The 27,946-nt window shown below is 41.1% G+C and overlaps 1 protein-coding gene across 2 annotated transcripts in view; it reads left to right on the forward strand.

The window, feature by feature from the left end:
• The first annotated feature begins 8,220 nt into the window (after positions 1-8,220).
• WDR36 (WD repeat domain 36) overlaps positions 8,221-27,946 on the forward strand; it is a 33,602-nt gene continuing 13,876 nt past the window's right edge. Inside the window, exons 1-15 of one of the 2 annotated variants that reach the window (XM_080362235.1) lie at positions 8,221-8,385; positions 10,063-10,090; positions 12,978-13,078; positions 13,566-13,683; positions 14,575-14,707; positions 16,117-16,171; positions 17,001-17,133; positions 19,004-19,179; positions 19,744-19,864; positions 22,019-22,084; positions 23,064-23,147; positions 24,622-24,776; positions 25,887-26,001; positions 27,259-27,424; positions 27,710-27,818. In XM_080362235.1, coding sequence (XP_080218361.1) covers positions 8,239-8,385; positions 10,063-10,090; positions 12,978-13,078; positions 13,566-13,683; positions 14,575-14,707; positions 16,117-16,171; positions 17,001-17,133; positions 19,004-19,179; positions 19,744-19,864; positions 22,019-22,084; positions 23,064-23,147; positions 24,622-24,776; positions 25,887-26,001; positions 27,259-27,424; positions 27,710-27,818 — 1,707 coding nt within the window. In that variant the 5' untranslated portion in view covers positions 8,221-8,238. Of the gene's footprint in view, positions 8,386-10,062; positions 10,091-11,650; positions 11,680-12,977; positions 13,079-13,565; positions 13,684-14,574; positions 14,708-16,116; positions 16,172-17,000; positions 17,134-19,003; positions 19,180-19,743; positions 19,865-22,018; positions 22,085-23,063; positions 23,148-24,621; positions 24,777-25,886; positions 26,002-27,258; positions 27,425-27,709; positions 27,819-27,946 lie in introns of those variants that run through there. The other variant, XM_080362236.1, reaches the window with a different exon arrangement.

Here is a 27,946-nt window from a genome sequence, read left to right on the forward strand (position 1 = left end):
TAAAAGATCAGTTGAGTTTCTTAGCCCTGCTTTGGTGACTTGAAATGTGTTTCTCACGTGGTCAGACATATCCAGTTGTAATGACAGCCACTGGATATCCAATTCTGATGCAAGACAGGTTCATTACACTCCAGCAGCACAATGAGAGTTATTTTGTTATCAGTTTGGAGTTATGTCTTCCATGTGTTCAGATTTTGCATGCACTCTGGACTTGATTGAAGCACTTCCATATGCTTCTTTTCAATTTCTCCTTAAATACTGCATTTCAAAGCATAGGGAGAGTAAGTTGCAGTGCAAGTATATTAAATTGGAGAGAGAATAGCAGAGTTAAACTGGAGTACTGCTGAAAGGAAGTGGTAAAAAAAATGGCAGCACTGTTGTAGTGACCATTCATTAACTCGGGAAGTGTAAGCTACGCTTCAAATGAAGTTAAACACGTTAATAAGGTACATACAAGTCTATAGTATCTGAACAACTTTAACTCAGATGAGTTGAGAATCCCCAAAATCATGATATGGCAACAATTGTGGTATATTAGCATTTGTGAAACAGAGTACATGCAACGAATGTCGTAAGACATTTGTTTATAACTTCTCATGGGATCTCAAAAGACAAGGAGTAGGAGAAAGCAAGGGAGGAGTTTGACAGCAAGTAGACTCTTCTCTACCTAGGAAAGATAAAAGCTTAAAAATAAGAATTTAAAGGTGAACTTGAAAAATGGTCAGGACTGGATAAGAACAGAAGGGTAAAAGATTCAGAGGCTGGCACTGAAGATGTAGAGGCAGAAGATCCCTGGATATTTTAAATGGAGATGGCAAAAGAATAGGGAATGGCAGTGGTTAGAACAGTAAGGGACAAATGTGTTTAACACACAGACCACAATCTCTTACAGGCCTTGATATGAAATACATGTGTGCGGAGTCTTTGGAGTCTTCTTCTGGCAATGAACTGGTGCCAGTCCTCCTGGGAATGTGTATTTTCTTCCTTCTAGCAACTGACCTGCACAGACAATAACAGTTCCCCACTGCTGTGATTAGTCAGCCGGGGCAAAAGGAACTCTCATCAGGGTACTGCCAAAGTAAGATGGCCATCAGTCTGGCTTCTGGTGCTGAAACTTTTCTTCCTCATTATTGTTCACTTTCCTAAAGAGCCAGGAAGTTAATTTTAGAAACAAATAGTCTTAGAAACAATGTTAAGGTCTGTATGAAGTTCTTAAAAGGTAGGACATGCCAGCTGTTGGTGTAGTGAGACTTGGTGTTCAAACCTCAGGTTTTCTATGTTCCATGTAGAAGACAGTAGTATTGGGAGACTTAGGAGGATAGTATTCTGCTTAAATCTCAGGACACACACACCTGAGTTCTGCTGATGTGCTGAGGGTCTAGTTGGCAGCTACCCAAACAAATATCACCACGATAGCCTAATTAAATCAAAAGGGGTTAGATATTGCTTCCAATAATGTGGACATACTGCTGTGTTTTGGTGCCATGTCTTTTGATCTCTGAGAGTAGCTGAAGACTACCGAAGGTAACAGCTGCTACACTCTCTCAAAGCTGTTTCATTCATTGCTAGCCATCAGCCAACCCCAGGTGCTCCTGATGGGGATACACACATCTCTTCCAAATGGCACATGGAGATCATCACCAGCATTAATCTGCTGCATGTATTTGAGAAGTTAAACTCCTAAACACATGTACAGACAATCAGCCAGGTTTCTGTATCTGGGACCAGGAGGAGCAGTGTCCAGGCATCAGATGGGAACATGGAAAATGTGACCTAAACTTTGAGTTTCTATTATGGTGGAAATGATGATACTTCAAAAATAAAATAAAATAAAATAAAATAAAATAAAATAAAATAAAATAGAATAGAATAAAATAAAATAAAATAAAATAAAATAAAAACATATAATTTTCTGAAATGAAACTGTTTTAACAAAAACCTAGTAAAAAGTGAGCTTTATCCAAATGTTTTGTGCGTAAAAAGTCTCTCTAACATCATCTTAATCTTCCCTTAAGTATGTGTTTCTGGATGGTGATGTTCACACACTCAACTTGCTACAGGTAGGGCATTTTTGTTTTGCCAGCTGAGTGCTGCCACCAGTCATTAGACAGTGTGCTAGGCACCATAGAAGTGTGCAGTGCCTTCTCCACCTGCGGAGGGGCTAGCAGGGAACTCCAGCTCAGCCAGACCCATTAAATGGAAACCTAAATAGTGTTTGTACAGGCAGATGGAGGATCTCCTGTGCATGTGGTTGACAGGAAGGGTGGGCAGGTCACAGACAGGCTGTGTGCACCTGCCTCACCCTGAGGCGGTCTGTGCTGGGCACTCAGGATGTGACAAACACTATGCATGTCCTCAACCACTTTCTTCCCAACTACCCAGCTTCCCTCAGGCAATCATCATCTCCCTCCACCTCTCCTTTCCAAGTACATAATTTCATAATTTAAGAAATTCCAAAATCCTACATATCCAAAGCAGAATTATGTTAAACATCCTGGATATGACAGCATTTCCGTGGCAGTGATATATTATAGGCAGGAATATACTCCTCATGTGTACAAAAAAAAAAAAAAAAGGCATAACGTTTGCCTTTCAGCCATATGTACCAAGATGTAACAATCAAAAACTGGCTTGGCAAATATAAGTCAAACTGACAAATTATGCCAGTAATATAGCAATATTGATTAGAAATGTCTACCGAAGTCAGCAACCTGTTGGCTTTGAACTCTTCCTCTCAGAGTGAGGGCTGGCAGAAGTCCCACCCACACAGATAGCATCTGAACCTGGAGCAAAATAGCAGAAGCTCTTTCTCAATCCCATCTTTCTGCTGCTCAAGCATCATCAAAATTGTGAGATCTTCAAGGCAGAATAAGACTGCCAGGTGGTAGGTATGAGGCAAGAAAGTAGATGTGCTAGAACCATGAAGTTCTATCCGAAAAATGCCTCTGGTCACGAGTTATTTCTCTTAAGGGAAACCACTTCTGAATCCCTCAAATTTGGCCAGCTGCTCAGGTCAGAAGCCAATGCCAGAGGTGAGACCTCAGCATTCTCATGGCTGGAGCAAGCAGAAGTTTTGAATTGCCATAATTATAAAAATGGACAGATTTTTCTAAATTCCTCCTTTTTCCCCCCCTGCCTCTCTGGTACATATGTGAGTAATTGCTCATGTATCTCTGTAGAAGTTAAAATAGAAAACAAACTTTAAATGGTGTTGCTCCTGGGTGGAAATTAGAAACCAGCAAAGTTGTTGACATATACTATTTATTTGCAGAACTTTTCATTAAAAAAAAAAAAAGTTATTAAAGACAAAGTAAGTGAATTTATTTTTTCTTAATATTCCATTTGAATTTACTTTCAAGCATGTGTTGAATTTGAGATTGTCTTTTATAGTGATAGACATTTCTGGTTCCTTTAAAAACACATTTTTCATTTGTTGACCTGATTATATTGCCAGTACCTGCTGCAGCTTTGCTCTACTGTTAACTTCCAGGACATACTTCAGAAATAAAAGCATTATTTCAGCCTAGTTTCACTTGCATTGAAACAAGTTGTACCCTTTAACTATACACAGGATTACTACATCCTGTTTAGTAAGGACACATAAACACCTTTATTTAACTGTTCACAGGGTTTTTGTGTCCTGTCCAGTGAAGACAAATAAAAAACGGAAAGTAAAAAAAAAAATTTTTTTTTAAATTAAAAAAATAAAATAATAATAATAATAAAATCCTGGTCCTGAATTCTTTCGTTAGATCAGTATTACACTGAATTCATGGCAGGAGCAGGTTTATCGTTGGTTATACTACTGCTTTTCAGGAGTAAAATAAAACTGACCTAAAGTGACTTCCTTTATGCTATGGTGCACCTTTGTTTATGCAGCTGTAAAATGAGAAACACAAAGCTACTTAGAATTGTATTTTTATTAATTTACTAACTGCCATGAAGCCCATTAACAAAAATCCCTGGAGAAAGCAGAAGGCACACGACTTTGCAAGTTAAGAAAAGCACAACAGCTTCTCGAATATGAGAGCAAGACAGCCCTTAGGAAACTAGGATTTTGTTGGTTTGTTTGGCAACACTGGGAGAGTGATGAAGGGAAGCATCTTGGAAAAGGTCTATCCTGTGCCGTCTGGCAAAGGACTAGGCACCGTCAGCTTTATGAAAAGCCAATGCACACAACATGTACGGCCGGCATCCGGGTCTCAGTACTGTGCCCAAAACCACATCTATCGGATAGCCAATATCCATTTTTAAGGGCTAACGCTCAATGCACCTGCTCTGAAACAGCATCTCAATTAGTGCAACAGATTTCAAGGCATCGGTATTAAAAAGTCCGTTTCGACTAGGATTAGATTTATATCCACGCACACACATGGGGTTACAGGACTGATCCACACTTTGAAACAGAGACTGGGAGGTTCAGTGGCGAAGCCAGAGAAGCTCCGCGCCTCGCTCTGCGCTCCCCCGGGCGGGACCGGGAGCCTCCCGGCGTGCCGCTCCGGGCCACGGGCAGCGCGGCAGGCAGCACCCAACTAGGCTGCGGGCTGAAGGACGGAAAGCAAATAAGACAGAGAGAAAGGAGAAATCCGGGCGGCGGGCGGGGAGAGGTACCCACTCAAGCGGACAGGCACGCAGTGTTGACTAATCTGCCTTGGCTGGTCCCCAGCTCAGCTGGCCAAAAAAGCCCTTTCTCCCGCGGTGGTGGCAGTCCTTCTGGGATTCCCTAATGATTCATGCTGGAGAAGGATTCCCCGAAAACGAGCACGAACTTTCTCTGAAACTGAGCTGAGGCTGGGCTTAAAGCTTCGGCAGCCGTGCCTGAGGCGGGACCGGAGGCGCGCCGAGGTGTGGCTCGGCTAGGCTTGGCTCAGCTGTGCAAGTGTGAGCCCCATGCCCCTGCCCCGCCGCGCCTCGGCGGCCGCCGCCGTCCCGGCTGGGGCTTCCGCAGAGGCTCCTGGGGCACTTTCCGTGAAACACTTTCGCGGGACCCGGGAACACCTGACGGGGACCGTGGCAAAGGCACCGATGTCGTTCCTCCTCGGAAAAAGGGTTCCGGCGGCTCCTCGGGGCGAGGGAGGCAGCGATGCCGTGCCTCCTCTCACCAGCCTCTCCCAGTACCCCGGGCATCCTGGTCCCCAGTGTCCGGGCTAGCCGGCTGCCCCGTCAGCTAGGCTGTCCCCACGGCAGAGCAAGTCACCCTCTGCTGCCCATCTCGCCTGCACTCCCTGCAGCCTGCGCAAGCGAAGGGGCTCCCCAGGAAAAGTGGTTTGTTGGGTAAAACGTTCATCTTCGAGAAAACAAACAAATAAAAAACCAGCCAAACGAAAACACCACCACTAACAATAACCTGTGGGCGGCATAGGGAAAGGACCACCCGCTCCCGCGCTAGCGTGTTAAAATGACGCACTAGAGATGTCCCCTGCCACCTCAGTATGGAAGATATGAGCGTCCAGCCCGGGTGGTCCATCTGCAGGTGTCCTAAAGCATTTTGTCTCGTCTTTGGGAGAAAACCACGTGTTTCTGCAAAAGTCCACACTGAAGGTGGACCCCACGCAGTTATGGGAAGGGCTATTCACACTTATTTCATGCAAGATTGGCTGTTGTGGAGTTTATTGTTTGCTTTTGTTTTGTTTTGGCTTTGGATGCTGCGGTTGATTATTATTCATTATCCCGGGTTTCTTTTTGAATCCGTGACACATCTTCAAGTCTGAATAATTATTATTTACAGTTCTGGAAAGAGGTGCATGAGACGTCCAAATGAGCCCCGGTTATGGAATTGGAAACCTTCATTTCCGTAGGCGTACAGGTACATATATGAAGCCAGCAACGACCTGAAGCCCAGCAGGAGAAAAACGTGTAAAGACACCATGTATAATCACAAGGGTAACCAACCAGTTTTTCTAGTGCTCCCTAAGCACCAGCATCCCTCTCTTCAGACCTGTCCTCCGTGCCTTGTCGAGTCACGTAGCGGTGCAGGAGAATTAACCTTTGGCTTTTTCTTACACAGTCTTTTGTGGCTTGATCATCTTTCTTGAGATCGCCGATTTACCGCGGGGATCCACCTACAATTTCAGCCTCTGTAACCACGACGAGATACAAGAGGATCTCCTAAACGTTTTGGATCCACACATGACCTTTGAAAAAGAGGTTGGTGGTTTCTCTGGTGGCATCGGAGGGAAACTGTCGGGACGGCACTGTCTCCACGATTTTACCCTTGACCGCTGCTAGCTACTTTCTGAAAATCTCGATTAGCAAGCCAGGCGTCGGCTAGTTTAGTAAACCGGTGCCTGTGAAACCGGACGGGGAAGTTCTCTCTTACTAAAACGGGCTTCGCTGGAGCTCGGACTGGTAGGGACGGAGAACAAGAGCCCGAGCGGCTGCTGCCAGAGCGCTACCCGACCCTTCCCGGCGCCTTGCAGACCCGCCCGTAGGACTGAGAGTCGCTTGTGTAACGCTTCACCGATGCTGATGGTGGTGTCACGGTTGCAAAGGTGATGAGCAGTTTAGAAGCTACGCGGATGGTTCACATGCGCACCGGCATGCAGCAGAAGGATCAGGCGGCGGCTTTCGGGGCGGCGGCCCCTGTGAGCAGCCCGGCCGCGGGCCCAGGCTAAGCAGCAGAGCTCGGCCAGCGCAGCCTGGCCCCGGCTGCTCACCGCCGCTGCCGCTCGAGTCCCGTCGCCGCGCACAACCTGCGCGGCCCCGGGGGAGAGTGGCGGCGCGCCGGGTCAGTAGGGACGTCCGCTAATGGGATGTCCGAGGCGAGCGGGCGACGACGACGCCAGGCGCCGTGGCTTTAACGAGCATTCCCTGTTGTTGTTTCTCTCCAGGAGCTACAACTCGATTTTCACACCTGCGAGGACGCGCCTCCCTTGCCGGCGGGCCTGCAGCAGTCCGAGGTTCGCCCGGGTGCACGCGTCCCCCGGCGTTTACGGGGCATTCCCTTTCCATTAAAAAAAGAAAGGGAGAGAAAAAGAGGGAGAATGGGAAGCAGCGGATAAGAAAGTGGAAAAAAGGGGGGAAAGGGTGGAGAGGGAAAAACGCGGAAAAGGGAGGAAAGACGGGAAAAAGGGAGAGAAGATTAAAAAAACGGGGGGGAGAAAAAGGAAGGAGAGCGGGGAGAAGGGGGCGGGGATGGGGAGCGAGCGGGGGGAAAGGGTGGGAAACCTTTTTTTTAAGCATGCGTGGGAAGGCGCTGAAGGGAAAGGGGGTTGAGGGCTGACGGCTCTGGCAAGGCTGGGGTCGCGGTGCGGGGCCATGACCGCCCGTCTGCCCGCAGGACTCCCGGCGGGCGGAGCGGGCGGGCCGACTGCTGCAGTGCGCTCTGGAGCGGGCGTGGGGCTGCGGCCGCCGGCCGTCGCTGTGGCGCAGCACCCTGTCCGTCGTGCAGCGGCACTGCCCCGGCTACCGGCCGCCACAGGTGGGTGCGGGAGCCGGGGCGGCGGCGGGGCAGCCCTGCCGCGGGGAGCCCGGGACGGTGCCGGGACGCTAACGCGTGTGCGGTGGCAGGGCGGCGCGGCCGGGAAGGCGAGCCGAGTCCCGTGCGACGAGAGCAGGGCCCGCGAGCTGATGGCGGTGTGGAGAAGCTACATCAATTTGGGATAGGGGGATTTTTGGTTTTTTCCCCTCCATCGGACTTTGCTGAATATTTATTGCCGCCGTGCAGTCATCGCAACGAAACCATCCTGCGGGTTGTCTTTTGTTTTGTTATTTTTTTATATATAACTTATTAAACACAAAACGCCTTGGGAAATCCAGAGGTTGTTGGTGCGGGTGGCCGGGGCGCCCCGCGGCCCCGACGGGATGCGCCGCTGGAGGCCGGTTCCGAGCGCTCCGCTCCCGCTGCGCGGGGCTGCCCCGCACCCGCAGCCTGAGCCGGGCCGGTTCTCTGCGAGGGGGGGAGGCGGAAAAAAAGAGGAGGGAAAAAGATCACTCGCGGCTTTGGGGCTCTGAAACGCGCTGGCGGGTGAAAGCCCCTGCGTGCGCTGGCACCGCGCCCGCCGGGCTGGCAGCGCTGACGCTCCCGTGCGCGCCTTGCCGGGCCACCCGCGTCCGGAGCGGGCGCCGGGCACACCGTCTCAGCCACGGAGCACGGGGCCGCCAGGCACCGCTGCCCCGGTAGCGGAAGTGGCGCGGCGGCGGGGACAGCTTTCGGCGGAGCACCGGCGCGGGTGGCCGGAAGCGGGCGGGGGGGGTGACACGCTTCCTGTGCACGGACGGCGGGCGCGTGCAGGCGCGATGGCGCGTGAGGGTGGCAGGTTGTTCACCGGTTTCCGCGTGCTCGGCCGGTTCAGCGGCCACGTCCCGCACGTGCTGCGCTACCACGGCCGCCACCGCGAGTTCTACTTGGCCACCGCCGTCGGGCGCAGCGTCCACACCTACAACGTGAGTACGCGGCCTCCCGGCCCTCTCCCCTGCCTCATTCCGTGGCCCGCGTTGGGCCTTGGGGAGGCTGGGGCCCCGAGGGGCGACCCGCCTGGGCCCCCGCCTGGGCCCCCGCCTGGGCGACCCGCCTGGGCCCCCGCCTGGGCCCCCGCCTCTCCCCTTCCCCGCCGCTTCCCCTGCAGCCGCCTCGCTGTCGTGAAGCGGGAGCGTGTGCGGAGGGCCGCGGCGCTCGGCGGCCAGCGGGGCTCCTGGGCGGCCAGCGGGGCTGCTCGGCGGCAGGAGGCGGAGGGGAAGCTGCTGGGGGAACGCGCCTGTTCCGCCTGCGCGCGGCTGTGCGGCCCGGGTTCTGCAGCGCGGCCTGTCCGCCGGGCGGAGGAGCAGCCGGGCGCTGAAGCTTTTTCTTCGTCGCTGGATAAACCAGGTCTCGCCAGCGGTTTGCCGTTCTGAGAGGCAGTCTGTTAGTTTGTGTTAAAACTTCTGCTGTTTGGAAACTGATGAGCCTAATTCAGTTCTGCAAGTGAGAGCTTCTGAGATTGATTCACTTATTGCTGTATCACAGAATCACAGTATGTTAGGGATTGAAAGGGACCTCAAGAGATCATCTAGTCCAGTTCCCCCCGCCAGAGCAGGAACACCTAGATGAGGTTACACAGGAATGTGTCCAGGCGGGTTTTGAATGTCTCCAGAGAAGGAGACTCCACAGCCTCCCTGGGCAGCCTGTTCCAGTGTTCTATCACCCTCACTGTGAAGAAGTTTGTTCTCAAATTAAATGGAACCCCTTGTGTTCCAGTTTGAATCCATTACCCCCTTGTCTTACCATTGCTTGTCACTGAGAAGAGCCTGGCTTCATCCTCGTGACACTCACCCTTTACATATTTATTAACATTAATGAGGTCACCCCTCAGTCTCCTCTTCTCCAAGCTAAAGAGCCCCAGCTCCCTCAGCCTTTCCTCATAAGGGAGGTACTCCGCTCCCTCAGTCATCTTGGTTGCCCTGCGCTGGACCCTCTCTAGCAGTTCCCTGTCCTTCTTGAACTGAGGGGCCCAGAACTGGACACAATATTCCAGATGCGGTCTCACCAGGGCAAATAAAAGAATTTTCAGTGTATAGAAATATTAACAAAGACAGAACTGAATGAAGTGATTAGGTTGAACAGCAGACTGCAGACAGCACAGATCTTCCTGTGCCTCTGGCGCTCTGTTAGTGTTCACTCTTGTCAATCTTGTCCACAGATTTTGAAATATAATCATCATTACTAGTCAAAGATGAACATAATTGAAGCAAATTCTATGTGAACAAAGATAAGATAATAACAAAGTGTGGTTGTAGTTCGAATAAAGTTGAAGGAGAGATAATGTGAAAATTTACCCAAGCTCTGCAAGGTGTCTAAATTTGTGCTTCATTTCCTGTGCATTAGCGTGAAGTACATCAAGAAGTGCAACTTACTCTTGCTGAATGGTTGTCTTTTGGCAAATACATTTCTCCATTCCTTTTGACTGCTGTCTGTGGGTTTTCCAGTAGATACTGTTGAAATTGAAGATGAATAATTTTTCTGTATTTTGAGGCTTACAAATTGATTTTGCCATCTAGGTTGATTCCTAGAATTTTGAATTTCTGTTTATGGCAAATGCATTGCAACCCATTACTAAAAATGTCTTTTTAACATTATCATTGCAGGTAAAGAAGCTTGGTATTGTTGCTGTGAGTAAGTATGCACACATCATTCATTCTTGATTTTCTTTTTTTAACACGTCAGACATCTGCACTCAATTCTCAGCTCAAAAAAGGAAGATTAATTGTATCAGTATTTACGCTGAAACATGTTGAAAGGAGTCTCAGAAATATTGAATATCAATTTGGGAGCTGGACTGCTGTTGCAACTGTAGCTTAGTTCTCATAGGGATATACCTTGTGAACCTCCTGTGCTTGTCATCTTGTTCTTCCAAGAGCACCCCTAGGCCTTAAGGAGTGAGCACTGAATAAAGCTGTCAGTTCCAGATCCCTTTCTGTTGTTGTTTTTGTAGTAACTAGAAGGCTACGTTACAGGAAGAAAATAATTACAGGAATGAAACAGGTGTGGATGGGACTGAAAGTCTTCAGGGAGTGTTAAAAATTGGCTGGACTGCTAGATACAAAGGATTGAATTGATGGCTTGACATCCAGTTGGCAGTTGGTAACAGAGTGGTACCCCAGGTGTCAACAGCAGGGCCTGTGTTGTTCAGCATCTTCGCCAACAGCCTGGCTGTTGAGACAGCATGCACTCTTAGTAAAAACTTGTAGATAATACTATGTTAGGGGAAGTAGCTGACACCCAGAGTGGTGCATCTCACTCCAGGGAGGTGCTGCAAAACACTAGGCCTGGGCCAACATAAACCTTGCTAAGTTCAGCAAGGGCGAGTGCAGAATCCTGCACCTGGGACAGAACAAGCTGGGAACTGACTGGCTGTGTGGCTTCTTGCTGAGAAGGAGCTGGGGCAGTGCTCATGCCAGGTTGAACGTGGACCAAAAATGCAGTAACTGTGATTAAGGCAAGCAGTGTTCTGAGCTACATTAGGAATGCTGCCAGCAGATCAGGGCAAGTTGTTATTCTTCTGTACTTTGTGCTGATGAGGCCATATCTGGACTGCCATACCCAGTTAGTGTGATTCTCCCCTTCTCACCACTCCCATTTCTCTTTTAGGAGGGAGGCTGAGGAACTGGGGAGTGCCAGGGGCCTACAGCAGTCAGTATGAGGGGAGTCATTGAAGTAACTGGAGTTGTTTAATCTCACAGAAGGAAAGATATGGGGCAATGTAGAGGCAGCCTGTTACTTCAAGGACAGTTATGAAGGTGGCAGACCTGATTTTGTGGTGGTAGACAGAGTGAAAAGGGGCAGCAGCCACAGTTTGCAGCTTGAGGAGGTCACAGTGGAGGTCAGGAAAAATGGCCCTGACTAAGAGGGAACTGTAGTACAGTGTAGAGCTTGAGTGATCTCCTTCTCCAGAAGTTTTCAAGACTCAGCTGGGCATAGCTACAGTTAACCTGATGTAGTGCTGGTGATAGTCCAGCTTTGGGAGGAGCTGGATGGGAGCTTGAACTAGATGATTTCCAAAGGACCCTTCCATCTGACATTTAGATGATTCAGTGAGATGGTGCGCTGTCTTCAAAAGTAGGTTTACTTCTGTATACCACAAAGTTTTACACAGACCTCATAAAGTAAAATATTTTTCATTAACAGAGCACCTATAAACTTGAGAACAAATGTCACACAACTGGGACTAGATCTAAAAGATCAGCAGTGAATAGTTTACAGAGGTAAACACATTAATGTAACTTCTGGTTTCAGTTTACAAAATCATAATAACATTGTATATTCTGTGAAATCCATTTCAGTGGGCTACATCTTCTGACAGACATATTCATTTAGGGTTTTTGAGAAACTGAGGTGTTTCCATACAAAATTGTGATTGAAAAAAATAAACGATGTGCCTCTGTGGTGTTGTTGGTTTATTGATGTTATGTGGTTGGTGCTGTGAACCTTTAGTTGGGGTATGCCTAAAACTCTCTTGGCCTAAGCAGACTTGCATACAGCTTGTATGGAGTACTGGGTATCTGTAACCTGATTGTAGACTTAAGTCGCTTCAAAGGCTCTATTGGAAGGTGTCTAAGGTGTTCAAACAAATGAAACCTCTCATGAAGTGCAAAGTTTTTCATTTTCTTAGTTTAGTTCTTCCCATTGAAGCTGTGCTGCAGTACAGCAGAGGATACAGGATTCTTTGTGTCTGATAATAATTCGTAATACAAAGCATTATTGTGGGGAATGCATGTTTGATCATTTGTATCATAGGCGTACTCCTACAGTGACTGATTTTTGATCTAGTATTTCTCTGTACAATCATTAAGTGCTTTGTTGTGCATTTTTGTATTTCCCTAGATTGAGAGTACTTTTCCCTAGTGTTTTTTTTTCAGTTTTCTACCATTTGGGACCATACCAGCAGCTTCTCAGTGTGATCTGGAGCTTTGACTCTCTTGCCATCTAAGCTAGTAAAGCAGCAGATCACGATAAATAGTAGGTAGTCTTTCTGAACCAGTCACAAGGTGGAAAGTGAGATCTGTTCTTAGAGCGGTAAATTCCTGGTGTCTTTAGATGTATTCAGGAAGTGGGTGCAGGAGTGCGTCCAGGTCAACAGAATGACTTCACATAATATGCAATTACTAATGCTGAAACTTTGATTTATCATCTGTCTTTCCAGTACAGTGGGCTGTGGGGCTCTGGTAGTCCACGGAAGTGTTATGTTGGGATAACTTCTTTATAAGCCCCCACAAAGCTAACGCATGCTTTTACTTACCATGATAATTCAGTAAGTTGTAATAGTTTTTCAACACTTTGTCATCTGTCAATCTGATGTTATTTATGTTGTTTTTACCAGCATGATGTTGTTTACAGTAGTGTTTTAATTATCTGAAATGTGTGCAGTTCTCTAAGACATTTAACAGAACATTCAACAGGGAGCTTTCTTGGTGGGTCACCATGCTAAATAAATATACTGTCAGATGTTCTCTTCTGTTACGAACCTGAAACTTGTTGAACTTTTCTTCTGTTTGATTAACAGGTAATGCTTTGCCACAAGATATTACATGTTTGGCAGCAGACCGCATGTTGATATTTGCTTCGTATGACAACATTCTCCATGCTTTTGCCAGGAACAAAGAGGTTGTTATTAGTTTACGTGTTGGTTAGTAGTACAAAATGTTGTGTAGTGTTTGTTTTTCCAATATGGTTAATTTTCTACAAACATCTGTTTTTGCAGATGTTTGGTACCTTCGATTTTAGGAAACAAAAACTGTAGAAGAGGGAATAAAACACTTAAAACGGGAATGTAAGAACAAATTCTGTAATGGTCTACCTGTGTTTTCTATATTGATTATAATAATAAAGTGGTTACTTAAAAGATAAATTGATAATTCACATAAATTTATTAAAAGTAAACTAAATAATTACAAATATTTAGTTAAAATATTTTTGCCAACAGTTTTAAATGTCAGAGGAAATGATGTGTCTTCTACTTCAAGTTGTGTGGCGTTTCTATGTATTTTATTTAAACTTGTTGCTGATCTGTTAGTGGTCCTCAGGTATTATGTTAACATGATATGCTACCTGAACAGCTTATACTGAAAACATTTCTACTTTGAAATTGTAGGTGGTTCATACCTATGAAGGTCACAAAGCAAAGATACACCTTCTGCAGCCTTTTGGTGATCATGTTATCTCTGTGGATGTTGATAATGTTCTTATTGTCTGGAATATAGAGTCAGAAGGTAAGAGACACTTTATTTTTGTTACTACTTTATAGGATAGCATTGTTAAGCATTCAGTAATTTTAGAAAAAGGTTTTTTAAAATGCACATGTTCAGAGTAGTTTATTCTTAAAAAAGAAAAAAGAATCCTTAAGAGATAGTGCAACTTAAACAGTCATCTAAAGTCCTAATCCTGCAATAAATTTTCATGAATGGATCCTGCAACATGTGCAGAGACCCAGCAAGGTTCCATATAGGTGTAAAGAAATGTGCTTGTATGGAAATTGCTATTTAGTGTTCCATTTTTTGGGAAAGGTTGTGATACAGCAGCTTTGGCACCATCTCTGAAATCCTGTAGTTCCTTGATATTTACCAGTCTGGGTAAGACGAAATTCTTAAAAATAGTCTTTTGATGGTGTCAGTATCTCTTCATGCTTTTGTAAAATACCTTATGAAATCCTGCTTCAGTTCCCTGAATCTTATTCTTTAGAAAGCATTCTCATTGTTTTGACTAGTGTAATTCCTTGGATGCTGGGTTTCAAAAGTGTCTGCAAACAGGGTTTAGAGATATGGAGTTGCTATAACAAACAAAAGCCATGCTAATCAGATGAGGTGTTTTGCCTAGGCAGGAGCAGGAATCCTTCAGAAAGATATAAATCGCTACCATTTTGCCAGCATTGTTGTGTTAGGTAGGCTTATAAGAAGAAACTATACCTTCAAGCCAGCAGATGTTGTAATGTAAACAAATCTAGTGTGTCCTGTTACTTATTAGCTAATCCTTTAATGCAAGAAACGCCACTTATGAGATTTGTACAGGGTAAACACCAGTTCTGCCTTTACATTTGCAAGGGGTGACAAGCCTGCAGATTTATAGGGGCAGCCAGACTAACACAGTTTCTTACTTTTTTCCAGAGGAGTATCTTCAAGTGGATTTTGATAAGGCCACTTTTGCAGTTTCTGCAATTCTGCATCCCAGCACCTACTTGAATAAAATTCTCCTTGGGAGTGAACAAGGAAGCTTGCAGCTATGGAATATAAGATCCAAGTAAGATTCTTAAAAACTTGGATATCATTCATGCTCCAAGTAGTTTCATATGCAACAAATAATACTTTTAAGGACAGTAGGTTTTGAATACGATATCTTTTAATGAGTCCTTTGGCACAAGTCTTCACTTGGTCTGTCTCCAGGAACAAAAAATGCTGCTGCTCCCTGAATGCTGATGCCTTTCAAGTTGCGTGTTGTTTACTTTCTCTGCAAAATGTCAGGGATTGTTCAGGAATTCTTGTTTTTTTTCTTTTCATTTCTTGGAAACATGTAGCTTTCCCATTAAAATAATTAAAATAATAGTAAATGCGTGTTTAGGCCTTCTACCTCCCTCCTTCCAAGCTTGATATTTTTTGTCCAAGGAATTGCTGGCAGGTAGTGTGGAGGTAATTACTAGCATTTGATCTTTGTACTCAAAAAGGAGATGTGCAGGCATGTAGTTGTCTCTCATGAAAGTTTGAGCTTCAGTGAACTTCTTTGCATGTTAGTGTACATACTTCAAATAGATGTTAGTTTAACCTGCATAGTTCAGTGTTTTATTTTCATAACTATTGTATATTTAAATGATGTCACTGCTGTTTTTTATATTTCATATTCTAATGTTTTGGAGATGCCATATATGTTATGTAAATCAGGAAGCAGGGATAACCTACAAATACAGAAAAGTAAATATATCTACTTATAGTACTCTTACATCTTTTCAATGCCTGTTGCAGCATCTGAGATGCAATACATCCTAGGTGAAAAAAGTCTTCCTTATATGACTTAGTTTCTCTTCTAATTGTGTAAAAACGTATGAGACTGTTACTACTCTTTTAGCAATGTTGCTGTGTAAGCAATTTATATTTTTGATTGATTGTTCTCTGCACAGATTATTTTGTCTGTATGCATGGGCATAATTAGACAAATACATTGAAAGAACTGAGGTTTGATGATCTTTGGCAAGAAAGGAAAGTGAAAGGTGGTAACACATGGCTGCAAGCTCTCTTAAGAGTAACAACCTGTATTTGTGGTGATGGAATAGCTTTTTAATTCTGTCTGTTCTTAAATACTGTCTTCACAATTTCACCTTTAATAAGTACTGCATGGCTGCATTGTTGGTGGACAGTCCTACTGCATGTTTTGGCTGTTACCATTTGTGAAAGAAACGAGATATGTTTATAATATGCTTTAGTGTCTTCATTTGCAGAAGTTACTCTGCAAATCAGGGATTTGTTTTTATTAGAAGTTGGACCAAGACTGGTTTTTTATGTTGATGTTAAGAATTTTGAAGAGGTGTGTTAAGAGCAGAAACGCATGGGGAGCAACTTTTGTAGAGAGGTCTTCCTCCCTATTCATATTATGTAGTTATGTCACCTTTGAGGTAATGACGGTTAACTGATTTATGCTTTTCATTTATTTCTTTCCAGCAAACTCTTATATTCATTTCCAGGATGGCACTTAAAAGTCACAACTCTTGAACAAGTTAGTATTTGCTATATCTTTTTTTTCTGACATCACTGGTCAAGAACAGCAAGAAAAATAATGTTTAAAATTACAGCAATAAAGATGGCTTGTATTTTGTATGGTAATTTTAATAAACCTCTCTTGAGCATTTTAGACATTGAAGAGAGGTAGACTTGAAGGCTTAAGATCTGCCTTTCCTCTAGTCCTAGTTCTTCTGCATTTAGCATCTTAGCTGTTTTGTGTTCATCATGTCCGTTGTCTTTATTCACTGAATGATGTAATGAATTCACAGAAACAGTTTGTTTTCAAGTCTCATGTGTATCATGTAATTTCCATTGCACTGGTAGCTTTTTGCTAAATCTGTTTTGCTTTGGAGCTTAATCAAATGTAGATTTTGCTGTTTCAGTAAAAGATTTTATAATTGTATTTGCTCTAGTTTTGTAGATATAAAAATTAATGAAAACTCATCTGTAGCATTGATGACAGCTTTGAAAATGATCTGCAGTTGTCCTGGATAAAACTTGTAAACATGTCGGTGTGTGGAAGGGTGCATAATAGTCTACCAGAACTACTGAAAACTTAGCTGTTTTCAAAGGAGTTCCAGCTTCTGGGAACAGAATTGTTTCCTCCAGTGGAGACAAAGTACAAAATCTTGCATCTCTCATTTTTTGTTTAGATTTATCAGTTGTGTGTCAAGGTAATATAGATAGAAGGTCTTATGCAAGTTGCCTTATTTCTTTACCGTTTGTCCTGGACTTAGATACATTATTTTGTATGTATAGATATTACTAGTGTAGCAACAAGCTTTTCCTTTTTCATTTTAGTTGGTGTTAAATTTTTCTTGCAGGCTCCAGCAGTGGATGTTGTTGCGATTGGTCTTGTATCAGGTCATATCATTGTACATAATATTAAGTTTGATGAAACTTTGATGAAATTTCAACAAGACTGGGGTCCCATCACAGCAATATCTTTTCGTACAGGTAAGTCTTAGCATTTTTAGTGAAATTATGTATATAATCACTAAAACTAAAATATGTTTTGATAAGGCATTTCAGAAGCAAAATTTGGGCTGAGAGTTTTGGTTTTTAAGTGCCACAGATAATCTAGAAAATTTACCGATAAGTGAGGGAGATCATGCGTCTTCATCATGGTGGCTATTTTATGGTGGTTTCTTGTGTAGTGACTCAGTGGACAGGAAGTGTGCCCTACAGGACTCCTTTTTCAAAGAAAAGAAAGATAGTTTATGTTTACAGTGTGCCAAGAGCTAGCAGAGTACAGAGTTATATCAGAGTTAGTGCAGAGTAATGAGTACACTGGAAGTTAGTATCCAACACTACTTCTCAGTAGTGTCTTTCCCAGAAAATGGAACACTAAATTGCAATTTCCATACAAGTACATTTCTTTACACCTATATGGAACCTTGCTGGGTCTTTGCATGTGTTGCAAGATCCGTTCATGAAAAATTATTGCAGGATTAGGACTTCAGATGACTGTTTGAGTTGTACTATTGCTTAAGGATTTTTTTTTTCTTTTTTAAGAATAAACTACTCTGAACATGTGCATTTTAAAAACAAAGTTACAATGTTCATAGTTGAGTGACTACCAAATAGCTGTTACTAGGGTACCCTGTTTATATTCAGAGCGTTTTTAATCTAACAAGTGTCTACTAATTACTGAAGCCATTTATTTTAATGTTGATCGTGCCTACAGAGCTGTTGATATTGAATCTAATATCTTATTTGAATAGACAAAACATACTGATCTTAACAGAAAATAGATTTTAGACCCCGTTGAGCAAGAATGCTACTGGAGAGGCTTGTGGAAAGACTTGGGAGAAATGGAAGGAGTGCCTTTTTTGTCAGCCATTTAAGTTGAAATGTTAAAAAGGTTAAATAATTTCATTACCTGCTTGAATGCGTGGGTTTCAGATGTTCTCTAATCTCTCTCTCTTCCTGTCTTTATAGTTAGGACGTCTAGTTTAAATATAACCTGATTGTTTTGAACTCATGTACTCATGTTACTCTTTGAGTAAATAAAATGAACTTGGCATATTTCCATATCTGGGAAGCTTTACTGGAAAAGAAAACCCCAGGACTGTCTGGTTTAGTTATCTATGATGTGTGTAATTGCAAATGGGAAACTACCTTCTTCTTTGGTTGGAGTGAAAAGATTGTTTACCAGTTATGCGTGATATTTGGTGGACTTTTATCTGGATATGATATTTTAAAACTTACTTGAATATTTGGAGTATGTTTTTAGGAGTTAGTATGATGTGTTTATCTCCTTAATATTAGCCAGGATAGAGCAAATAGAACAAAATTAGAAATTCTGTGAATTGAGATTTTAATTATTGCTTAGAATGATTGAACAAAACTGTAATCAACTTCTGGAATTTATTTTTGCAAGCTGTTGAGCCAAAAACTTTAGAAGACTTTAAAAAAGAACTGATAACTTCTAGAGTGGTGATACAATAGCTCTCACATCCTGAATTGTGAAGGCTAATAAGTTTGGGGAAGAATTGGGAGTATAAAGCACTGTTTGAAAATGGTACATGTACAATATTTCTTGTGCTTTCAAGCAAAGCATCTAGCATCAGTTGCTGGATGTAGATACATTTGTCGTTATCTGATATGAAAAAATCCTGTTTTTATTGTCAGTGAACTTTGTTTCTTTTCTGTGTGAAATACTAGAATATTTCAGTTAAAACATCTTATTTTTAGATTCAGCTTGAGATTTTTTTTTTCTTGTGATTATAGCCTTTTCTTGCCTTAGTTTTAACATTTGAGAAGTCAATAAGGATAATAAGCAAACCTTTTGAACTTCTTTTTTTTATTTTTTTTTTTTGAGCAGATGGACACCCAGTCATGGCAGCTGGTAGCCCAATTGGACACATTGCTTTGTGGGATCTAGAAGAGAAGAAACTTATGTGTCAGATGGAAGATGCCCATTCCACAGCAATAGCTGGTATGTCGTTTGTCCCTGGAGAGCCACTTCTTATTACTAATGGTGCTGATAATGCTATACGGGTAAGTTACAATAGCTGCTGTTATGGTTTTTTTATTCTCATGTTGTCCTCCAAAGTGTAAATGTGTAGTTCAGATTGAAGCAGCAGTTCTCAAGTGAAATAAATGCAACAAAACTCGAGTTACTAAAGTTTCTGACTTTGAGTCAATCTGTAGTGGCACAGTGTAAGGATTTACTACCATGTTGTCATTGCTTCATTTATTGCTTTGTGATAGCCTTGAAGAACAAAGCTTTGGATCCACTTTTGGAGAACTACACTTTATAGCCTGGTGTACTATCTTAGATCTTGGAACTATTTTTATAATGTTCTTGGTTACAAGTGGTTGCTGTTGATAAAAATCCCTTGTGCTGCATGTCCTCTGATGCCATTAGCTTTCTGTGAAGCACAATGAACAGCAAGAAGCAATCAGCTGCTATGGTGGAAGTTTCCAGAGTTTTAGAAAGCCAATGTGTGAAGTTTGCTGTGCCAGCTCCCAGCTTTGCCTGTTCCACTGCCAAGAGGTATAATTATTGGCAGGGGAGTGTTTATCAGCTTTCTGTTTCTGCTTTTCTTTTTTGGGAGACAGGTGTGGATTTTTGATGGACCTGGTGGTACAGGACGTGTATTGAGAAGCCGAATGGGACATAGTGCACCACCAACAAAAATCAGATACCATGGGCAAAATGGAGAGCAAATTCTTAGCGCAGGTATGAATTCTCATTCTTGTTCTTCAGTCTGATTTTCTGCTGTAATAAACATGCAGAGCTAAGTGTCTTTGTTTTATTAATACAGTATATTGTGTTTCATGTGTTAAATATGTGTATTTTTGAAACATAGTAAATGATTCATGTCAACAGTGTTATTTATTACTATATCAAATTGTTTCATGGTTTCCCTAGAGGAATGTGTATCAGCAGGTAGGCTGAAAAGTAGATACAAGCAGAAAAGCTTAGGAGGTACTTTTATCATCTGTATTTATGTGTGCGATGAAGAAAAATGTTTCCTTATCCCTAAGGAGCTATCAGCTGATCAAAATGAAAACTTCTAACAACTAGAGAAGTTCTGTTGTGACAGGGAAAAATAAACAGCATAATCACAGTATCACAGTATCACACCCATAATACATTTAGTAACTTAGGGGAGCCACTCCACTTTTTCCAGTAGTTTGAGCAAGGTTTGTGGGTTGTAGTGTCTTTGCAATTTGTTACAGCCCAATTGTGTCTGTAATATATACTCCCAAGGTCGCTTGTTAACAAGATATTAATCTAAAAATGTAAGAATGTGCGACTACCCTTCCTAAGAAAATAGTGTATTTAAAAATTCACAAATACACCCCTTAGGAAATTAAGTACTAGATCAGACGGGTTTACGGCCTGGAACACTTCAGTAATGGAATAATAGAGGCTCTTCACCTAATCTTTAATTACTCCCAAGTAATGAAATTGTCTACATGGGCAACATTTGAAAACATAACATTTTGTTGAATATTACACCTAATACGGCACAGCAGTACACTGCGCTAAAACCACGTGTGCTAAAATTTCTTACTGGTCATCCAACTAGTAATTTTGATTCAGTAACTATTTACTAGATAGTAATTCAGCTCACAGCAGGTGAACCATAGTAATGATCAACAGCTGCTTAACAGATCTCCACATTGGCTTTGCAGTTTACTGCTTTGTTAACTGTACTGAAACTTATGGAGAGGGCACAGAGGCAACTGCTAAAGTAAAAAAGATCTCCAGCTTTGAGATCTGATGTATCTGCAGTGTAAGAAGACTGACTCTCTACATTCCTTTCTGAACCAGTGGTAGAACTTTGTGCAACAGAAATGAGGTAGCAATGATGTGGGGTGCCTTTCAAATGCTATTTGCTTCCTCAGGACGGGCATCTCCACAAACTTTCATCCTGCTCAACATTTCTCCCAGTTCCCAGTACATACATCCTGTTGTATTTCTGTATAGCAGCAGGGAGAGGTTGCTTGAGCACTATATTTGTTCCATTCTCTTTCAGTTTTTTTTAAGTTCACTTTGACTGATTCTTTGTTTCCTTACTTGTTTGGCCTAGTAAAAATGTTTTGTGATTCTTCTGATTTTTAAAAATCATCTCAGTGACTTTAATTTTGCATGCATTGTGCAGTTTCCTTTACTATTAGTTTCTGTTTCTGCTTTGTCCACATCTCCCAAGCAAAGTGGACCTGTTTGCTAGTTTAAAATTCGAGCCTTGTGTCCCTCTATTAAAATTCTTGTTGGTTCAGTGAACATTTGTCCCTGGGTAGAGGTGGGAAGTCCCATTAGTGTCCTGATTTACAGAAACTATGGACAACTCAGCTTTTACCAGTTTTGCTTGGGTTAGCTTACTGGCTAACCTAGGCATAGTTCTTAACCAGCAACAGCATATGTTCATTAGACAAAGGATAAAGAAAGGAATATTGTAGTTGGTAAGGGAGTTTATGGGGCCATGGGAAAGCACTGTAAGTATTATGGAGGTATTTGCAGGAAGTATTAATAACAGTTTATTTAAGGTTTTAATCACAGAAGTTTCGGATCAGCTAGATACTGTAGTGGAGAAAGGAGTGGGGAAGGGGAATTGAACACGGAGAAGATGTCCATAAAAGTGGTGTTACTCTGATCATGTGTGAAGCAAAGTAGTTGGAATGGAATACAGACCATAGAAAATGATGCTCCATTAGGACTGCTGCTTATAATGTTTCTGCGTTGTTTTCCTGGATTGGAATTTTTAGGAAATACTTTATTATGGTGTTTGAGGTTTCTTAGTGTTTATCTTCTGCTTTTCTTGCTCAGATAGCTTATGAGGAAAGAGAAAGTTTCCTTCACTGCTCTCTGTTAATATTTTATCAGGTCAAGATGGAACATTGCAGTCTTTTTCAACAGTGCATGACAAGTTCAATAAAAGTTTAGGACGTGGTAAGTATTTCAGTGAAAATACAAATATTGGTGAAAAATGCCCTAAGAAGTAATTATGCAAACATGAGGTAAAACATTAGGCCTTATTTTCACTTAACTGTTGCATGGAAACTGTTCACCTCAGTTGTTCTGCAAACTCAGTCTTTTCTGATGTATATTAAGTGTCCGGATTTGTTTGTATATGAAGTGTACAGATTTGTTTGTACTTAATAAAAGTAATTTATGTAGCCTAGCACTGTATGTTATTTCACTTTGGGAAAACTTAGGCGTGATTTTTGTATTAAAAATGTATAAAGCAATAGTTGACATTTCAGCATGCGTAATTACAGCTTTTTACCCTATTCCTCTTCCATTTAAGTGACTAACTCATTAGTTAATTCATGTTTATGGACTTTAGTTCTTTTGATTTAATGTAGAGTTTAATTTAAAAACACATTGTTCATGCAGTGCCATGGTTAAGGGACACTTTCTTGTACAGTTCAGAGAGCATGGCATGACTAAAATAATTCTTATTTTTAAAAATCTATGTCTATATATTGATATATATGTATTTAGATAGACTTGAAGGTACAGTTGTATGTTAGTTGATTATATATCCTTTGCGCATAAATTTGAAATTCTTGACTCTTTGGTTATTTAAAGGGCTGGGTGTTATATATTGATTTATATAGTCATATCTGTATGACCCTGGTTTTAGCTATGATGGGGAACATCTGCTGCAGGATTGTCGGCACAAGATCCTGTATAAATGGGTTGAGTAGTATATTTGTGAATGTAATAAGCTAGTGATTTGCTCAGCATCACATGAACTTTGACAGGAACTGTATTAATAATGTTTTTAGCTTTTCAAACGCTAGGTAACAGCAATGCTGTGTTAATGCAAGCCAGGTTTAATTGGAACTTTACATTTAGTAAATACTCCTTTTTAAACCATTATTCTCAGATGTAGCCATGAGATTGAGACAATTTCTTTTTTAAGGTTCAATTAACAAAAAGAAATCAAAAAAGAAAGGTCTGAAGCTTGATACGATGGTACTTCCACCAATTACAGTCTTTGCTTCAGGTAAGTAGTCTGAGATACGTTATAGAGCTCATCATTTTTTCTTTTAACACTCAAGATACTACTGTTTTGAAAGCCTGTGCTCTATCAAGATGACATTACTGAGATTCTTTTACTCTTCATGAGCTCTTGAGCGGTAATTTAAAATGCCATTTTACTTGGTAAAGTTTTCTGCTATTGGAAAAAACAAGTTTTTTATTTCAAATATCTTTATGTTTAAACTGTCTCTTGGCTTGAAAATCTTCAGCACAGGAGCCAGAGTCTTCTGATGTATGTATTATTCCAGGCTGGAGAACCAGCTGTTAGGAAGGATGAAGATCTTTGTCAGCTGAGGAAATCTTAGTTATGGTGGTTGATTTTGATTCCCCTGTTTCTTTTTTTGAGTTTTTGAAGTCAAATTTCAATTACTTTGTTAATTTGAAATTCAGTATGCAAATACAGAACCTAACTTTTTGAAGCAGAATTGCAATTATTTGCTTCATTAAAATGTGTTTCTTTAGATTAATGACCTCCTTTTCAGACTTGAAATCTGTTGTCCTAAGTGTAGCTATTCTTTTGTCTTCCAAGGATGGATGGCTGATTGTTTCGTATGTTGAAAGGTTTGGATTTACAATTTTGTGTAGCTGTTTAACTACATAAAGTGTCTATATTTGCAGACTTCAGTGGTGCAGTACATACTTGTTGCAAATATATGCATGTGTATATATATAGCTATATGCACTTTTAAAATTAATGTTAGACCTGCCTCCTTGATTCAGGGTAGTAGAACTACCTTGAATATGTTTGGAGACATAAGAAAACATTTATTTAAGTACATTTTAGTTGGAGTTGTTTCTTTTTTTGCTATATTGTCTTCGGTGAAGTGATCCAGTTTGTATCTGGTTGTTTTATTCTTTGAAGTTCTAGATATACCCAATTTTTTGGTAATGTATATATTCCAGAAAAAAAAAAAAAAAGGAAACTTGCTCATTTAGATCCCCACATATCATATCTGACTACAAAGTCTGGATACAGAGCTTTTGAGGAAGGATTTCCTTGAAAATGCAAAAAAGTGCTTTGCTACATGAAGCAGACTTAGCTCTTAAAACCTGCTTTAAATTTTTAATTTAGAGCCTTCTACTACTTCAGCAGCTGAAGAAACAGTTAAAAAGGCTCAGCTGGAAATATGTATGGATTGAGCAGTTTACATCATTTAAGTTTAAATATGCTTTTCAAACAGCATAGACTCAAATATACAAAGACATGAAATATACCAAAAAATGCTTGTAGTTTTTTTAGCATTTTAGTTACACTAGTATGTGCACAACTGATTGCCAGATGATTGTTTTTTTGAGTGGTAGCCTTTTGACTGTCCAACAAGAACACTAAATGTGAACTGTTCTCCCTAAAAGTGTTTCAAAGTTCTCTTTCTTACAATATCAGAAGAGCTATTTGATTTTAGAATGATTGTTTCTAAAAGGAGTGTGTTACATTGCAGAAGTGGCACATCAGAGTGACTGGGATGGTATTGTTGCCTGTCATCAAGGGTATATAACCTGTACAACCTGGAACTATCAGAAAACTTCCATGGGAGCTCATAAACTGAGGCCAGAAGAATTTAGCAAACACAAACCTATTGATATATATGCAACAGTAAGTTTATTTAGGATAGTATTTCTTCAACATTACAGTATATGCTATTTTGATTTCTATTTGTACAGAATCAATATATTTAGGATGAAAAAACTCTATTTAGACATGTTTTAGTTGCTTTGCAAAGTGCTTTCTGCCAGCTCAGTGTCCTGCTAGCTGTTTTGTAATACATATGGTCTTAAGAGAAATGCTGCATGTGTATTTTTTTCTTAAACATCCAGGTTAAGTGCACATATCATTTTCTGATTCAGATTGATGATTGGTGTTTACCTTTAATCTGTTACAGTGATGTAGAGTTGACTATATGACTGTGAAGATAAATTTGATCTGTGAATACAAACTGCTGAAGATTTTTTTTTTGCCAATACAGAAAAATGTGTTTCCAAATGGCTTTTCAACTTGAGCTGAACACAATGAATGTCAGATACTCAATGAAGAAGATACATATGTTTACTAAAGTTTACGAGCTTGCACGACAAGTAGTCACTTGTCACATACTTCATATGTTAGGCATTCATACTACTGTATCTTGTGACAAGTTGTTTTTATGACGTTATGGTTAGTAGTTAAGTGGTAGACAAGATCAATTCACTTGTAAACACCTGGTTTGCTTTTAGCTACTAGACTCTTTAGACTATATCTTTCCACAGTCCTCTAGACCATTGTTTCTTTGTTTCTTACTATGTAAAGTCTGTAAAGTTTTGAGGTGCCATTGGCAACGTGGGCATTGAAAGAGGTTTGCAGTCAGCATGCCTGAACTTTATTTAGGGATTTTGTTTATTGATGTATTGGTTATATATGTTAGTCATTTAGGTTACAGAGTTGATACTATTAGATATGATTTCTGATGGATGTCACTAAGTATTTAATTATCCTTTGTAAGTGTGCACTGCTGTATTTATTACTTGTTGACAATTAGCCAATTTTAAGAGCTCCTCTCTCTACTTTTTTGAGATGTATTGTTCTGTGTAGTTTTCCTTGAGGAAGTCTAAGGAAACGTTTTAGGATTTTGTATTCTTGGTATGTTATATATCTTATAGCAACTTTGGTAATGATATATAAGCTTAAGGAGTTGTTTTCTTAGATGTTTTGTTTTTTTCCCCTTGAAAGGCGGTTGACATTACCTCATGTGGGAACTTTGCCGTAATTGGGTTGTCAACTGGACAGGTAGATGTGTATAACATGCAGTCTGGCATTCACAGAGGGCGTTATGGCAAAGAAAGAGGTAAGAATTGCTACACTTTTAAAATACTGACTCTTAACAGAATGATGACAACTAGGAAATATAACATAGCTTCTCAATTGAATTGGGGAATTTTCAGTTTCTCTAATTATCCTACACTGTCCTATCTTTCCTTGTAATCAAAAGTAATTTGACACCTACTCTGAAGGACAGGATCCCTGCTATTTTAACATCTTTGGTGTTAGTATATATTTGGTTTTAATTAACAGAAAATTGTTAGTTACAAAATGGTTAGCACTAAAATGAGATCCTCTGACCTCAGGTCTTTTTGAGATAATCACATTTCTAGTACTTGGCTTCTTGTTATAGGGTTCTATCTCTGAGATGAATTTTCCCATCTGTTTTGTGCTCTTTGCTTAAAAATGAAAGAATACTTTAGATGCATGGGAAATTGAAATTCTAAGCAAGTCCAGTTTTTTGCATATGCTATTATTTTCAGTTGCCCAGCTGCAAACTTAGGACTTAATGCCATAGTTTTCAGACTTTTCCTTTCAGTCATTGCATATGTGAGTATACATGACATGAAATATACATGTATGTTTGCTGCTGCTTCGTAAGTCTGCAACTTATAATAGTGCCCTTGTGATCTGAACTTTTTTGTTGTAGAAACAAGGAAAGAGTCCTGATGAACCCTTAAAACCTTACTGGGTTTCTGAAAGCCATCTAGCATAGCAGACATGAAGTGATCTCCTAATAACTTCATTGCCTGGTAGGGGGATTAATTTTCTAAGTTTGATTACTGGCCAGTAACTCTAGCCATAGATTAAGAAATAAAATTGATCCAAAACCAGAGGAGCTATGCTTTGTCTTTACACTGCAGTGTAAAGTAGCCTAGGAAAACTCCCAGCCTTTGTGCCAGAACTGAAGCTTTAAATTCTGTCTGGAGTGGTCAGGCCCCCTGGTGGCATTCCACAAGTGATTCAAAATGTCTCTCAAATTTCACATTCAAATGAAGCTCCTCAAACTGGGAGTAGAAATAAAAGCTAGTATGATCTTCAGTTACTCACAACTTTTGTGTTGCATGCTAGGTGCTTGCTTGAAAGCAGTTTGGTTTCTGTATTGATGAAGAAACTGCTAATATGCAAGCAGTCTTCTGAGGTGGCTCTAGAATTGTTTGTCACATGCTTACCATTCATTTAGTGTAGTTAGGTGAAGACATGGAACAGGGTCTGGCATTCTGCTGATTTCTATGCTGTTTTTAAATTCTAAAATACAACTTTCTATTCCATTGATTTGCAGCACATGAGGGGGCCATTAGGGGGATAGCAGTGGATGGACTAAACCAGCTGATAATCACAGCTGGTAGTGAAGGATTAATTAAATTTTGGAAATTTAAAACTAAAGATCTAGTTTACTCCACTGAGCTTTCTTCTTCTCCAAGTGGAATACTGCTTCACAGAGACAGGTAAGAAACTGAAGCTATTTCATGTGCATATTGTTTTGCTGAAAGTATGTAAGTCTAGGATGACAACCAAATATTCTAATGAAGTTTAAATTTCTGATGCTTTGAAATACAACTGACTACTAGTTGACAAAACAAAATGCAAGACATTTTATTAGACTGAAGGAATGTAATACTTTTTATCTGACATCTCAGGATAAAAGATTTTTGGCATGATTTTAATATGGTTTTTGGTGTTTTTTTTGTCTCTGAGTATTCACTATTATCTGTGCTAATGATTCTTGGCAGTGGTATTCTGGGAATTGCCTTTGATGACTTCAGTATTAGTGTTTTCGATATAGAAACCAGGAAGATTGTCAGGACATTCTCAGGACACCATGGACGGATTAATGACATGGTAATTGTTAATTTATTTTCTGTAACAGGTGACATATACAAATACCTAATTAATTTTAAAGATGGTGGATTTCTCTGCCTGTGTGAAGTCACTGAGTATTATTCAACTGTGAATAGTACAGTTGTAGT

Source organism: Nesoenas mayeri (assembly GCF_963082525.1).
Source record: "Nesoenas mayeri genome assembly, chromosome: Z".
Classification (NCBI taxonomy): Eukaryota; Metazoa; Chordata; class Aves; order Columbiformes; family Columbidae; genus Nesoenas; species Nesoenas mayeri.